A 17,553-nucleotide genomic window follows, 5' to 3' on the forward strand; every position below is an offset into this window, starting at 1 on the left:
AGGGCCTGGAAATGTATTTTGAGAATACAAGATATAAAAATTCTGCAAGTTTCCAAGCATCCCATTTCATGTGACAGGTCATTAGGTGCAATAGGAACGTATGAGCCGAAGCTTGTGCAAATGACTCCGAGAAGAATGAAGGCACATGGGCACTGTCCTGGGAAGATCACAGCCAATCTAACAATTTGGTCAATTCTGAAGCAAGTTTGAGAAAACTTTTTTGGATGCAATCCAGAAGAATCTTTGTTCTAATGAAAGAGCACAGGAGAGGTCAGATATCAGATCTCCCTGCACCACTGCCTCTATAACAAACATTACACTCAAAAGGAAGGCAACTTTGACAGAGGGAGAGTAATGAGAATGTGACCAGTGCTTCAGTGTAGGTGTCATGGGAAATAAAAGAAAGAATAGATGTGGTTTTGACAATAATGCAAAACCCTTCTAAGGCCTTTGACAAGTTTTAGGAAACTGAATGTGACAATATCAAGAAATACTTCAATTAGTTGTGAGATACCCTTTCAAATGCTGTTTGTTTCTAACAAAATGTAAAGAGAGAGAGAGAGCAGTTTTCCAAAATTACTGACAATAAATAGTCCCAATATTATTTACTGGCAGAGAGAAGATGTGAACATTTTTTTCATTATAGAAATTAACATCTTTCCATTAGGTTCCTCTCAATTGTTAGATAGTGTGTTTAGCTTGAAAGGAGTTTGACCTTCTAAATTCACATCCTCTTGTAATGCTCTAAGATACAAAAGAATAAGACTGGTATGAAACAATTTTCTTCTGTGTTAGAATTAGAGCAATAATACAATTGGCATCTGAGAAAAAAGAAAAAAAAAGCATTGGCTATATGTTATCTTCTAATGTGAGAATTGTTTTATTCTTTTGGCGCTCACAATCACTGGCAATAAACAATACACAATCAACTTACTCAAATGTGACATGGCAAAGGTGGTTTCTAGAGAGATTTGACTCAGACTGCCCTGGAACAAAAGCTGTAAAATTTCATATTCATGTTGGCTGCAAATAGGGGTACAGATGGATAGCCCCAGCATACAGAATGTAGTATGAATTTGCTCTATCTTCTCTATCTATGAGAACTGTAGAAATATGTCTGCTAAGGCCATCTGAAAGATCATTCTGGTAATATTAGTAAGTTACGTGTGGTCAGGGAAATGTAATGACATATGATCAATTCTAGAGTTTAATATCATAATGAATAATGGGGAAGATATAGTCTGTTTATGTAGTAGACATTGTTATCTTATCACCATTATGGAGCTTTTTTGAATCAAAGAAATCATTTGAATTTCAAACATCTTTGTTATTTTTAGTAAATTGTTATCTCCTAGCAATTCTTGGAGAATCCAGCTGTATTGAATTGTCTGCTCCTGCTGTGGGCTCCCTATTCCATTAAAAACATGTCTGTCACTGATGATTTCCAATAGTTTATACGGTGAGCACCTATGTTAGAATACAGACTACTAAATCTATGTGGTCACTATGACCAGGTCTCTAATTATATTCAGCAACCTTTGAAATTAATCAAATAAGGAATCTTTACAGAATAGTTTACAGAAAGGACTCTTCTCATGTATGTTAGCTACTGCCACTCGGTGATCTTTGTAAACATCTTGCTGTGGATCAGGGTATCCACAGGTTCTTCTAATCATTTATGCCAGCCTGAAGGAAAAGAGCTCATCTGCATTTGTTGAATATATAAATATACAAAATAGACATTTCCTAAGTCAAAAGCTAAGAAACAGTTTTGTCGTTTAGGAAAAGTGTTTACGGAGAAACTACGCTATGATCACTAGTTGTAGGAGAGGATTCCCCTTCTTTCAAATAAGCTTTCAAGTAAGCTTTCAGCTGGATAATCACTGAAACAGGTTAGGAACCTGTTTCCATTATTTGCCATTATTATTTGCCATTATTTGGAAGCATGTAAAAAATAGGCGCCAGATATTTTCCAGAAACCAATTTGTTCTGCAGATGTTCAAAAATCTGCATAGGTACGCTTATTTTGGGGTAAAGGAAAGAAAGAGATGCATGAGATTAGGAAAGGACATTAACGTGCCTTCCTCATTCAGGTCTGTAGAAGAGTGTGTGGCTGGACACTGGAGGATTTCAGAGATGCTAGGTATACAGGAAACATCAGGTTAGCTTCCTTGGTACTTACATGGTGATTTGTATTGATGTTGGCAGTAAATAACAGAGGAGGTGGTTTTTCATCCAGGAGTTTTCCTATTCGTTTTCTCATAAAATTTGCCAATGACACAGAGTAACTTATTTTGCAACATACATACAGGTTTGCTGGAGCTTTAAATAAATGAAATCCATCTCGCTAATAAAAGAATTTTTTTGTGTTTAACTCTCTGGAAACTTGAGACATCTGAGATTTCAGAATCTGTGGTTATTCTATTTCATTACTGTCATAGCAACAAATGATCTTCAAGCACTCTGTACACCATTTGTAGCATAGCTTAGCCTCTAACTTGCTTTTGTTAATGACCAGTATAAACTAGTCTGTATACTCTTTGGAATTTAATTGATGAACTGCAAAACAAATGGTTATAGTTAATAAAAATTATATTTTGCCATCTGTGTCCAGTAATGAGAAAATCTGAATTATAGCAATGAAAAAGAATAAAGTTTTCTGCCAGAAAAATCAATGCATCCCACCTCTTTGTCAGCATCAAATTGCTTATCTGTTACTGTGTATTTCTCTCACAAGTTACCATGACTAATGGAATTTGGGCCAAGATGGACATATAGGAATTCTGTTCATCATGAGGATTATAATAGCTTCTTCTTTGCCTTTCTACAATCCTGTGTAATATGAGTCTGCTATTTTGTTTGTTCTGATTGCACTCAAAACTCATTTATGAGAGGACAATTTCGTTCAGCACTGCAGTGTCATTTGTTGCTATAAAATCTTATTATATTAAAAGGATAATAACAACAATAATAATAATAATTCCAGAAGATTTGTGCAGATTTTTCCTTAAACTCTGAAGGGTTTCTGAATCAGCTGGAGCTGAAGGCATATCCAGCATTGCTACATCATCTTGTAAGGATGATGACAACAGCAGAAAAGCACACTTGTGAAATACAGTTCTCCTCTCTGAAGTTCACATGCAAAGCAGTTTATATTCTTGAGAATAAAAACATAGAGTATCTGAATTCTTCCTAATGAGACCATCACAACCTTTTACAGGTTGTCTGGGACCCTACAATGTTATTATTTCCCAAAAGAAAGAAAAGAGTCTTCAAGCAGAAGACAACAAAAAACTCTATGTTGGCAGTTCCTGGTTGTCCAGAGCGATGTTAAATATCTCAGCTGTTTCTGTGAGCTTTAGAGAGAGCAGGCTACATGGCAATATGGAGATGAAGCATTTCCGTTCACTGTAGATGCAATGACTTTGAGCACCCTGATGGGAGTAGAACCGCCATTCTCATTTTGTTCCCTACCTTCAGGATTTTGAAATATTAATAGTTTGGATTAAGATTAACATCAATGTCTAGGTCTAGCAAAAATTTTGACGTGTCAGTGCCAAAATGTCTTCTATTTTACCAACACTGTACCATCAACCTCTGTTTTAGTCCCCATCTGTTAATCTGTAAAGTGCCTTTAATCAGTCATCGCTGACATTCCTATAAATTTTCCATCAGACATATGGCCCTACTGGTCATTTTTCATTCTCAGCAAGACAAATCAGAAAAACAGATCTACACTCTTAAATCACATGAATTCGGCATTTAGCAGAATTCATTCCCAATTATTTTCTCAGACACTATGGATCACACTTTGAAGAGTTCAGTGGTCACAAACAGGGTCTGATTCCAAAACATTAACTTCTGTTATACTTTGTTCTAAAATATCAAATGATGGGCTTCAATTTTGCGGACAAGACCAAGAAAGAGCAAAATTGGGTTTCAAGCTCATGAAAGCTGTACGGACAAGGCCGTGGTGGCCTCCCAGGAAGGTAGTGGCTGCACTGTCCATGGTCCTGGCAGCACCGGGACTCCACAAGAAAACTTGGAACAAACCAGCTTCATCTATTACGGTTACACTCACAGAATGAATCCCAAAGTCTTTATCACAGACTGCTGCTACCTGATCAGGTCCATGCTCATGTAACAAACCTGCTCTATAAAGTACATGCAATGACAACATCCTCTGAAGAATGTTACAAACCTTAAATCAGTGACATTTACATAGTATTTTAGAGGTTTTCAGGCTGAAAGTTCTCAGGATTTCTTTAAAGGTAGGTTTAAGACTTTCCCTCCTGTGATGCTGCAGAACTGTGCAGCTTTCATAAATACGGAAAAGACTAGTTAATACTTTAATTCTGAGCAACTAAATAAAAAAATCTTTAACAATGCACATATGTTACTAATGAACTAAGCTGATTAAAAAGTATCATGATGGATATTAATGCAGAACTATAATACACCTTAATGCAGAGAGACTAAAGAGAAAAAACATGTTTAATAAACAAATTAAAAAACACTTTATATCTACTTTTTAGAAACTGACAGTACGCTTACGATTTAGCTAATTAGGCCTATGAGCAAATTAGAGGCGAGTAATATGGAATTCAAAATAAGTATTTTTTAGGAAATGGGAGAAATCTCATTTCTGAAACCATTTTTGCTTTTGTGCATACTTATGAGAATTCCCGAAATGGTTTACTTCCTTCTTCTGTCTTCCTTGAGGTTACACATTTCTTAGAATAGCAAATAAAATTGTACAGAACAATAAATACTTTCTGTAGAAAGCTATGGCTACAATTCTAAGGTGTTCTGAGTGAAAACTTCTGACTGTTGGCTGAGAGCTGACTTTTTTCCATTGAAAATATCATGTAACTGAGACCTTTTCAATCTGTGTTCATTTTTCTCTGATTGTTCTCTGCTGCCACAGTATGGTGCTCAGCTGCTGTTTGAAAACATGAAAAAGAGGATCTTTATCTAAGAATGCAGTTCTTTTCATGTACTAATATGATTGGCTGCCAGTTAAGACCTCTTTTAAGGATTATTACAAGATTTTAAACTGAATATTGTATTTTTTAGGAAGTTAAAAAGTTCTCAATTAAGTACCTACTGCTTGACATTAAAAAGTTCCTGTATCCTTATGCTATTTTCATGCTATTTTGTCTTCAAAACAGAGATAACTATTGCTTTAGGTATTTGTGGATGAAAGTGACACTTCAACAGCAGACAGCATTTTATGAAAACCCTTTTTTTTTCCTGAAATATTATGATTATTCTAAAACAAAATACATTTGAATATAAACTGGTATCTTATAATGAAAAGAGCACTAGCCTCCATCATGTGCAAGGTTGATGTCTTTCTTCGTTGTTTTATTCTTTGATGCAAAAATACCTTCATAACAACTCAGAAAAGTCCAGAAGTCAGGATTAGCACTGATAGACCTCTTACATGCAAGACCTCCAATGCACAACTTCTAAGTACATTGCAAAAAGGACTGGTGAGCAAAGGTGGGACTTAACACATGGGCATTTAGCATATTTATAGAGAATTGAAGAAAGGTTGCAGAATACATGACCTAAACAGCTTCCCCAAATAGAGAGACTTATGCACAAGTAATCATGTATATCAATCAATATCCCCAAATTAGGTGGTTAGACAAATAAATTTTGCTTAAATCAGATTTGAGAACTAGTTAATTCCACAGTTACTTAGGTATTATCCTTTACACCTTTGTACCATTACAATATCTGTGCTTAAATTATGACAAGAGGAAAGATGAATCTGAAGGGCAGGTGGAAGAAGGTTTGTCAAAACCTCAAATCCTGACTGGATTTAACAAAGATTTCTTTTTCTTTAGCTATTTTCCATTGTTTTTAAAGGAGCAGTAAAAGGCTCATAGTGTTATGCACAAGACTTAGAAAACTTGTCCAGTGGGAATTTTGTAATATTGGAAAGTTACTTGAAAACACATCTACCTCATGGTGAATTTGCTTTATTCTTACACTGCGAGTGAAGGAAGTGATTGGCTAATCCTTTGTTATCATTTGTCAAACAAATTCTCACCATATCCTACCAACAAAGCTCTCACTCAGCTCTTAGCCTCAGTTGTGTCAGCATGCGATAAGTGAAATGCTTGATTAGCAAGAGTTTATTGGAAAAACAAACAACAACAAAAAAACCCCCAAAGAGTCAAAACATAAACCAAATGACAGCCAAATCCATTTACATGAGGATGCCACCAAAAGCATCATCATCCCTCCTTATTTTGTAAGAAATACATTTGCCCAGACATACTGACAGTCTGGACTTAAAAGTGTAGGATTTATATATATATATATATATATATATATATATGTATGTGTATTTTTCCTTCTACATGTTGTCTTAGTGCCAGTGCTGTCACAGGATAATGGCAAAATATTAGAGCACATGGCCTTGGTCCTGTTGATTGCTCTGACCTTCAATCTAGAGGCACTTTTACACCTTGGATCTAGAGGCATTTTTACATGCACACTTTTAATTTCTATTCAATGAACCTTGCCAGTGACTTCAATAGTACTATCGATCATGCTTACGTTTAAACCTATGCATAAATGTTTTTCTGGATCAGAGTCACAATGCGCAGTTTGCATAAATTATGTGAACAAAATTTTGCCTAAGGTACTCAAAGATTTTAATAACCATTACATTATATAGTGAGTATAAAGCTAAATCAATAAATAGTCCTTTCTTTGGTTGAATTAAAAAGCACAAATCCAAATCCTTTGGCTTGAGTAGACTTTAAATTTTTTAGATAAGCCTTCAATCCCAGGAGTTCAGTCCCACAGGTAATGTTGGCCAGGCTAACCATCTTCTGGGTCTACAATCAAAGATTAAAGATTAAAACACAACTCCAGCCTTGGAGATGTATCACACAGTCACCACTCAGGAGAGCTAAATAGAAACCAACTCAAACACTGTCAAAATCCCAACAGAGTCAATGCACTAAAGTGCTACTGGGCAAATGTAGCTAATAGCTCCGCATAGCACGATTTCCCCTACATTCAAGTGCATTCAGCATCACTATCAACATGGTAATTATTGCTTAATGCTGTGCTACCAAAGAGGGAAAACAAATTTCTGTAAATGAAAGCGAAAGAACAAATGTAATCTACGGTTTGCACTGGTTTATAGAGCTGCACCTAGGTTCAAAATATGTGTATGGCCTGAGGGCAATTAAGTAAATATTAAAACCATAAAAGGCTTTACACTGGTCTATAAATGGGACCTCTAACTTCATTTTTTGATGAAATGATATTAAATGGATTTATCCTTCTCCTTCCCAAGAACCAACTAAAATAGAAGCAAAGTAAAATAAATGCTCACTGGCTTAAAAAAGCTTATGGAGTGTCATAATTCAAGGTGGCTGCTCAGATCCGCAGGTGGAACTGACTGTGTCCTAACAGGATCACAACAGTCACCGAGGAATGCGGCCTCCAGCCAAGCAGTACAAAGTGCTGAGAACAGGACTGTGTATGATGATATTCTGCCACTCATCTGAAATTGGGCATCACCAGGAAACGTCTTCCTGCGCTTGGGTGATAGTTCAAGTATGTCAGGATGACTAACTAGATCATCACTTCTCTTGAGCACTCTTCTGGGGAAATTCTGCACTGAACTCAATGTTGTCAACACGTCCTACATATGCTCAGGACACACAAATGAACTGGGTTGTTCAGGGAAGTTTCATAACACAAATAACCACAGGCAGAAGCAAAGTGCCTGAGATTACTTTTGTGTCCATAGGTTAAAAATAGCTACAGAGGCAATTTTATTTTTTCTCTGGAAAAGTTCACAACAGAGCAGTATAACGTGAATATCCTAAATAATCTGCTGTCCCACAGGAAGAAAGGCAGTGAGAAGGAAGGTGCACTAGCACATTGACGAGTATTGAGGCTGCCAATATGTTTCCTCTGAGGCTGAAGTCCTATAACTTTTCCAGCCACATACCAAAATATTCTTCATATTACACCAGTTTCTCAAGAAAAATGGAGCTAGGTATTGGAGGATAGACCAAACAGGGAGCAAAAGAGACATAAGAATAAAGGAAACAGGTCATAGCCCAGGAAATGAAGTTACACAGTGCAGCATTGAGATGAGAACTGAATGTGCAGAAAAGATCGAGCATGCAGAAAAGAGCATGACTACCTTGTTCAACGCTGGTATGAACATAAGAGCAGTGAACATTTAAATAAGTGCCACTACTCTCTCTTCAAAAGTTGCTCTGGAAGGTATGAACTAAATGCAAAGAAAAGGTGAAGGAGGAATGGGGACAGAGAAAGGGTAAGGCAGAAGGACAAATGAGGATGTGGGGTGAAGAGCCTGAGGCGGAAGCAGAAGGGCCATGAAGCAAAAGGCCAACCAGCACAGCTAAGAAAGTCCAGGGAAATCTGTAGAAAGGTCACCGACTTTCCAAAGGTTTCTCCTTATTGCTATAGGATGAAGAGATGCCACTTGGGACCTATAGATGAAAACTGCTTGTACAGACTAACAACAGCACATATAATTCATTTACTGTCATTCCTCTCAGGAGGTTTTCATCTTATAAAGTAGATCATAACAGTTTTTCTGCAGTTTATTTCTTACCCCAAAAGAGCCATTATGCTCAAAGATTCTTTCTTGTGAAGTTCTAAGTTCGGGTTTTTTTTTTTCTAAAACTTTAAAGGATAGCTAAAAAAAATTACAGTTCTGTGTGCTAGAAAGTTGACTGAAGTCATCTAAGTTATATAATATTTGTTACTCTGACAGCTAGATAAAGAATTTTTGCAAATCCTCCTGGTAATGATATTTCTGTATGGAATAGTGTTATTTCTGGTCTTTAAAGAAATATCCAGCTTACACATGTTCTAACATTGCACAGTATTTACTATAAAGAATGATTTTACTGAGACTTTTTTTTCCCTAAAAATAGATATTGCTGCCAACTTAAACCAAAGCATTCTTGTTTTTATTATGAACAGTTGCATATATCCTAAAGACAGATGGCAACTTGCAACAGCAACATAGCTTTACATGTATTAGGTTCTCTCTGATTCCTACGTGTCAGTTTATCTCCCAGAACTTGTAAATCTGTAGAAGCGTTTAAAATCTGGCAGATAGTTTGGGAATGTCGTCTATTGGGAATGCTACAGAGAAAGCAGTCCTATATAAGTAAATAGGTGCATCACAGACTAAAGAGCACATGCTTCAAACATGTATGTAGGTGCACCTTCACATCCTGGAGAAATGAGGTTTAACTTTTTTTTTCTCTTAGCATTATTTCTGTGGCCTTTTTCAGACCAAGTACAATGCCACAAATTACATTTAGATGACATTTCAAACTAGCTGCAGTTAAATCCATTGGAAAGTACAAAATCTAATACCAATATGATTTCAAAAGCATGATACATCTCACTGAAGCCTGTAACTTCTATTTTTTTCAAGAAGAGTATGCTTTTCTTTTACAGAACTGTTATTACATAACCTAACAGTGAACACAGAAATGGGAAATTTAACCTTAGAAAAATTGTCTATTTTCTTTGCTTCATGCTTTAAAACAGTTTTAACTGAGCCGTTCAAAATGGACTGGTCAATATCAGTAGAACTGATTAGCTATTTTTACCGGCGTATGCAGTCATTTAGACAGCAAATAAGGGATATTTGATCAATGAACCAGCAATGTGATATCTGGTGTGCAGTTTCACAGTCATAGGGCCTGATTTGGATCTCTCTGAGACTAACATAAATGAGAAATAACTTAGAAAATCAAAAAGCATATCCCAAACTTGTGTGGGACCAGAATGAAACACCTTGTGTTCCAATCTGTTTCACTCACTATCTCATGTCTAACTTAAGAGATTGGCTCACTTACAGAGTTCTGCATTAGACATATTGCCTCTTGTTTTAAAATATGTATGTTTAATATTTAATTTAACAGAATTCCATATTCCTATCTCTGTGTACTGTGTGAGTCCCTTGGAGGCTTGTGGTTTGTATGTGCAGTTTCAATACTCCTCAACTGTAATTTGGAAGCACCATTGCCTAATGGGGTGAAAGAAAATGTCTGTCTCCAATTAATCTTGGTTCTCTTTTGAGCGAATACTGAAAATATTGCCAAGGCAGAGACAATTTGTAAAGCAGACTGCAAAAGCTGGGCCTGCCTTACCAAAAATCATTTAATTTAGTATGTGTCATAGTGCTACACTGGTAGAAGTATAGGTCTCATCAATAGTCCACACGCTTCAAGTAAATTTGGCTACTAATTCAAGTAAATATAGTTAATTTAGACTATCAATTTCAAATGGTTACCACACAAAAATTTTGCCAACTCTGAAATATTTTTATAGCACTACACATGACTTATTATATGTAAGACTGTGTAAGAATCACAAAATGGGTACGGTAAACATAAATTCAGTCTGTGCTTCTACTTTCGCAGAAAGATAGAAATATTTTTCATTATGTAACAGGGTTCAATATTGCACAGTACATGCCAAGGTGAGAGACACGTACATAATTTGCAAAAGAACTAATGGCACAATTTTAAAAAATGCCCACAGATTTTGAACTTAAGATCTGTTGGGACAGACGGCATAAGCTCTGAAGTTACCCCAGGCCAACAACGGCAGAATGAAAATGGTGGTAGAAATTACACCTACGTGGCCATGATAGCTAGCTTGCAGGAGAGACTATTTTCAAGATCATTTGGCACATCTAGAATGTAGTATAGCTCTCTGAAGTAAAGAATATAAACATTAAAAGGTCAGAAATAGACAGCTAAGTTATCCATTCACACTGGCAATGGGAATCTTTGCCGTTTGGCTCTGCACCACTTTGCCAGTTTGCATCCTAATGACAATTACATGTCCCATACTGATATTTCACTTTCAATTTTCGTAGAATTAGAGAAAGCATTTAAGGAGTTAATGGAGGCATAGTACTTTCTTTAGAGAAAATATGAAATTAGATTAGAAATTAGATTGCCTTGAAAACATTACATGCAGCAAAATGTGCACTCAGAAAGCCTTCAGGAACAATCATCTAAGCATGGTTTCTTGTGACTTGCATTTTACAGTTCTGCTACAGAAGGAAAAAAAAAATAAAAAGAACACAAAGATCTGTGTCGAGATTCTGTTGTTTCCAAGGGGCGCAAAACTTTATAACTCAGGAAAACTGAAATTGCGTCAAACCATTCTCCATGCCCACAATCTTAAATCCCTGTGGGGAGCTGTGAAATCCCCCTGGGACAGAGCAGAAGGTAAGGGCAACTATACAGCAGCATGTCCCTAAGATGCTGCTCCACTCCAGCCCCACTCCTGCATGAGGGGATGTCCTCAGAAGGCACCACTACATCTCCCTTCAGCGCTTCCTACCAGGGGCAACATCTCTTGGCCAGAAATAGAGCTTTTAGGGGGGCAGAACAGAGATGCAGCTCTATATCTACCTTACACTGCACGCAATCCTCCAAAGTGCAGCTGGCTCCTGCTTTGATGAAGCACTGTGCCGCAAGAGCTGAAGGATCCTGTTTTTCACCATTTAAAGATGTATGATAGCAACAAAGCTCTATGTTAAAATATTTAACTCACAGAGAACTTATGGAAATTGTCTATTCAAGCTCAGCAAAGACATTAAATTACCAAGCTGTTCTAGGACAGTTGTGCATGGAGAGAAGCCAGAAATGCTCCCGGATTGTAATGTTACTTACGGAGATTAGACTGGGAGCCTGATTCAGAAGCTTTTTTATACGGATCAGCATGGGGAGCTGCAAAATGTTACCATATCAATTTCTGCAAAACATACTCTGTGTGTACATACAGATATAAAATCAGGACTTATACACAGCACATTTCCTGCCATATTTTGAATGGCATATGTTTGTTTAGTTTGCTGAAACACGAAAAATAATATTCAGCAACGGGTAGCACAATGTTAACAAGATTTAAGAGCACAGCTCTGTGTCAAAATGCAGATAAAAGAAAATCCATCTATCTCAGTATTTTAATCAGCTAGATCATGATTTTGATGAATATGCAAATGTGACTGTTTATACACTATTTTCAGAGTGAAAGGAAACAAATTCAGTTCCATTATAGAATTAATGACAGTTCTGTCCTCTTAGATTAATAATTTAAACCCTACAAATGTTAAAATGGCAGTGCTCCTTACACCCACCTTCTGAAGATTTTACTCTTTTCCCCTTATAACTGTTCCCTTTATAATTGTCTGGCCCCCTAATTGAGGTGATTAATAATTAATGTCAGTCAGGAATATGCAATGGTCAATCAGGAACTGTACTTAACTGACAATGGGGTTAACATAATTCTTTCTTTTGTTAAATCTTCCTTACTCTTCCACCAGAGTTGCTATTTTCTCCTAATTTTCTGTCAGCATAGGGAACTAATAGTGGAGTGCTCCAATAGTGCAAATCCTTTATTAGTTTATTCCAGTGCTGACTATTCATACGATTTTATTCTGATTTTCATGATATATTACAGGATTTTTTTTAAAAGCTTCAGGTGCTGAAGCCATTTTGTCCTGTATTCACCCCCTCACACACACATTACAAGCACAGACGAATATAATCTCAGAGAAAAGATTAAAAATGGAAAGCAAGTGTATTATAAAGTCTGAGAAAGCAAAAAGAAAAGAGTTCAGCAATTATTTTAATGTGGTGATTAAAATGATGATATGGGAGTGGCTGAGTCACAATTCCAGAACCCTCAGGACAGGCAACACTTCAGAGAAAGGTTGTAGCAAAGTGAAGAGAGGATCAACCTCACCCATTAAGGCAGCTTCCAGCATCAGGAAGAACTATCATATTTCATTTTCCTGTGGCCACTAGCATCTAAATTGAGATCACTAAACCCCCATTATTCAAACCAGCAAAACAGACACTTTGAAGAATAAAAAAGGCAGATTTTTAAATGTTTTGCATTATTTTACCTGCAAAAGTTACATTTTGATTCCAAAGGTGCTTATTTCCTCTTGAATAGTAAAGCCCTTCCAGAAAGACAGAAGGACAGAGTACTCTAAAAAGCATATTTCTTCAAGAAAGCTGCTTCAGCTACTTCCTTTAGAGGTGAATTGATCCTGCATGGGAATTTTAGCATTGCTTTTCAAATCACAAGGGAAATATTTTATGTGAAATTAAATTAGCATTTCTCTATAGTTCACCATGCAAGTAAGCTGCCTCATGTGCAACTGATAGCAGTAAAACCAATATGCACGTGTGTGTTTCAGTAGAGATGACCAGTCATACTCTATAAGCATTTAAGGGTAGGCATTCCTAATGAAGCCAGGTAGTTGACAAAAATGCTTATTACTTACCACACTAAGTCCAAGCAGTTCTCTGCAAAAGTAGTCCATATTCCGTCTTTGTAGGTTGTCAAGATAGTGCTGAAGGCGAGTATAGGTGTAGGGGTAACAGTAGGCAAATTGGTAGACGTCATCCTCCCGATCAAAGCAAAAAGCAAATGACATGACATAGTTCTTCCTGTGGTCCGGGCAGCGGTAATAATACACATTTTTAGAGGGTATTCTTTGCCTAAAACACAGAAACAAGATGTATACATTGAAACATATGTAAATAGCAATAAAAATATTGAACTAAAATGCTCTCTGAGATTCATATTTCATCTCCAACAAATGAAGCCAATCAACTTGAGCTGGTGGGGATCATCCACGCAGCAGGCCTGGGCACATCGGTGTGAAGCAGCACCGAGTGACTCACCCTGAGCTTCGGGATACCTTCATAATAATATTGCCCTCCATAGTCTGGGGGGAAATAACATCATATCAACACCTAGCCAGGAATGAAGGAAGAAGATAAGTTATCACAAGAGGGAAAATACTCAACGCAATGCCTTCGGTTATGGTAAATAACCTAGTGCTGAATTAGAAAGCAAGACGGAAATGGGCTTTTGGTCCTCTTCCAAACAGGATTGCTGCCCTTCTCAAGACTTCTGTCTTATACTGCTGATATTATAAAAATGAAGTTATGTGATAGTAAATAATTACAGTAAAGACATTAGTATCATTAAGATGGTATCTATTTAAGGAATAACAAACGTCTGCTGCACATCTTTCACTCAACTGCAATTATTCCTTTATTTCTCAATAGAAGCAAGAGCAATCAAACCCTTTTTCTGTAGACATTCAATATTTCTGTTTGTGCCCCTCTGCATTTTGTACATGGGTTGTTCACTTTTCCATAGACATGAGATTCTCTAGGCATGCCATGTACCTGTAATTTGATGTAACTAAGTTACCAGTCATGTTTGGCAACACAACACTATGGTCCTGCAGACTATAACTAATTCAATTATACAACACTATAAACAGGTCTCATCTAATGACTGGAGCAGATCTCAGCTAAACTAGGGCCATAGTGAGGGAAAACATAATAAGATTTACAGCCATAGCAGTAGCAATGTGCCTCTCTGCAATGGTTCTGAGAAGCTGGCCGACTGTGAAGCAGTTTTGGCCTTTCGGTGCTAATATGAAATAGAGGACAAAACCCTCCAACAATGCAGAAGGACGTGTTTGCCAATTAGCAGCAGTTAGGGAGTCTGATCAACAAGGCTCAGGAGCTACAAAGAGGAACAGAAAGGAATTGAGATGTTCTTGAAAAAAATACAATAAAAAGCTAGTGATGCAGTTAATTAGATTTGAAATAAGAATAATTTCCCCCCTTTCTTGTCCCAGTTCTTGAGCAATCAGGGCTTCAAGAATTGATTCCAGCATTTTGGGGGTAAACACAACACTTGCTTATCGCTAAGATCAAATTTTTTTTTTTTTTTAAGCCAGAAATGTGAAGGATAGAAAAAAAAACACATCTGAAATTTTCAAAAGCAGCAGTAAGGGGAAAAAAGGCCGCCAGCCGTCTGTATGCAGTATCCTAACCTAATAGGTTTCTCCACTTTCTTAATATATTTCTATCATTCACCCTTACTCTGGAGTGCTATAGGACATCCCTCATTTGATCTCAAATCAAGCAGATGATATGGCAGTGGGTAAATGTATTCTAGCTCCCAGTCCTCAAACCGTAATGCAAGTTTAAACAGTATGTTGCTGAGTTGTTGAACTTTATTTGTTTCCAAATTAGCATGGGAGAAATAACAAAGGACAAGCCTTACTTTCTGCAATAAAAATTTCATGTAAAATGAGACCGATAGGAAGAAATTCAGGATTCTAGAAAGGGTAATGGTAATTGAAATTCATCTGCTGATAGTTAATGTTTAAACGACACATAGTTCTCCTTGGTTCAATAACTTTCCACTTTTAAGCAAGTTGAAGACAACTTTTGCTAATGTATTAAAGGCACTTTTGATATTTTGTTCCCTTTCCCCTTCATTATAGAAGCTAAGCATCTGTTTTATTATCCACTTTGACACATCACTTTATGGCTGCATTTGGCTATTATGGCTAATCTTGATGTCTAGGACATCTGGTATTGACATTTCACTATCTGGTGTCTGACACAACAGCAGAAACCATCCTCAGTTCCTAAGCTTAAATTCACCCTCTCAGGGCAGAAAGTGCCCAAACTCTTAATTCAAACCATATCTTCCAAAAATAATTATAATAGTACTCCTGTCACTGCTAATTTATTTTTATCTCTCCTAGCACTTTGTCACTGTTAATCTATTTGTGAGTCATACAGAGAAAGAGAGTCAGTGTTTAGATACTAACAACACATCTTTACACACAGGAGCCTAATCAGATTCAGATCTTATCAGAGAATTAAAGAAAAAAGGAAAAAAAAAAAAGAAAACGAAAGGAGAGAGACACAGTGCTGGCTATCACCAACTGAGTTTTTGATAACGAAAAGACATTGCTCAGTTCTTGAATTAACCTTTGTGTCCTAGACGCACTATTGTTTACTCTTTCCCTTTTTTGTTCCATGCCTTCTGGAAAAGGACACCCACACACTGTGGCAGCAGCTGCTCCTATTAATTTAAAGCTATTACAAAAATTAAAATTAAACCCAATTACTTTGGCTGGTTTATAGCCGGGGAACGGCTTAGTCTGATTGTTCCCTCTGGTTATGGACAAAAACAATATTCCTACCTACAGGCAGCTGCCAGTGGAATACTAATGCATTGAGGCCCAGGCAGGGACAGATTCAGACACCGACTTTAACTGCATTTCTGAGTAGAGACAAATATCTTATCATGGATCTGCAGAAACGCACCAACTTCTTACACTGTAAGTCACAAGGAAGCTGATTTGTATTTAGAGGTGGGGAAGCAAAAATTACAGGAGAACCCTTCAGATTCTGATTTGCCATTTTGCATTTCCAGGCAGCTAACACTAAGCAATGTGCCTGCTAATTGATCCACCGCTGCCTGCATTTCAGCACTTCTGCATGGCTCTTTAAAGGAAAACCACACCAATTTTAAGCACAGTCACAGTGCATAAGAGGCAAGCAACTAATTTCCAGTTTCTATCTAGAAATATATTAAGGAAATGAAGCTTAATAGTTTACATGATTTTGAAACAAATTTAAACTGCATTTTCATAAATAACCTCTTTTTTTTTCTTTCTTTCAAAAGGAGAAAGGAAGCACCGAAAGGAAGATTTCCCCTCTGTGTTTGATTTGTCTCATGGTGCAGTGCCAGTCAAAGGTATCCAAGCCAAGGGCTTGAGCATCTTCTCCTTCCACTTCACAACAGAGGGTCCCTAACCCTGCAGACCTGTTATGCTGAGTGTGAAGGTACCTTTGCTTTTAGGGGTCTACATATTTGCTACATTACATATACTCTGCTTTGGTAGTGTTGTCAGTTTAGCTAAAACATTGCTTCCTCAGTCAATGTCACATCTCTGACCAACTTCAGTGACCCTCTCACAGGCAATGAGAGGTATTCCTTACAACTCAGCTTTGAAAATCTTGTTCTAACTATATTTCTTTTTTCAATACAACTACACAATTTTAATTTCACTGTTATCTTAACCATAAGTTTGAGCATAAAGACGAAATTGCTGTGTTTTACTATTTTCCTGCCTTTGATAACAGAGTTATTCAGGCTTGGGAGACCTAGTACTCAAGGAATGTCACAGGGATGGTGGGATCTGTTCTTCCTTAGGTTTTAAACACTTCGCACTTATCAAAACTAGTGCCCTCACAAGGTACCAGGATATAAATAATAGAAAATCATAATTTTTAAAGGGCTTTCTCTCCCCTAATGCCTGACCAAAGCAGGGAGCTTTTACCCAGCCAAATTAACAATGACTTTAATGAGCAGCTTAACAGTCTTTGGACAGTGTTTCATATGGCACTCATAAAGTAATTATTCAGTTGCTTGCCTCCACAGGGTTGGGTTAGACATATCACAGTCAGGAGACTTCAAAGTAAAACGACGATCTCTGGAGGAGAAACAAAAAGCTGCAGGTGCTGTAGAAGATCAGTGGCCAAAAGGAAAAATAAGTGATCGGACTTGTAGCAAAATGCTCAAGTGGATCTGAGTGCCATGCAGTGTTAGCCATGGGGACACACTCTAGGGACCATTTTCAATTGATGTAGGGACACCCTTTCTGAA

General features: G+C 37.1%; 1 protein-coding gene across 1 annotated transcript in view; it reads right to left on the bottom strand.

Moving 5' to 3' along the window:
- The window catches only part of BEND5 (BEN domain containing 5), a 540,137-nt gene that overhangs the window by 186,283 nt on the left and 336,301 nt on the right, over window positions 1-17,553 (bottom strand). Inside the window, exon 5 of the mRNA XM_088536729.1 lies at window positions 13,343-13,559. Coding sequence (XP_088392855.1) covers window positions 13,343-13,559 — 217 coding nt within the window. The remainder of the gene's footprint in view (window positions 1-13,342; window positions 13,560-17,553) is intronic.

The sequence above is a fragment of the Tinamus guttatus genome, unplaced genomic scaffold (assembly GCF_059628265.1).
Source record: "Tinamus guttatus ecotype Peru unplaced genomic scaffold, ASM5962826v1 Tinamus_guttatus_pri_ptg000044l, whole genome shotgun sequence".
NCBI classification, from domain to species: domain Eukaryota; kingdom Metazoa; phylum Chordata; class Aves; order Tinamiformes; family Tinamidae; genus Tinamus; species Tinamus guttatus.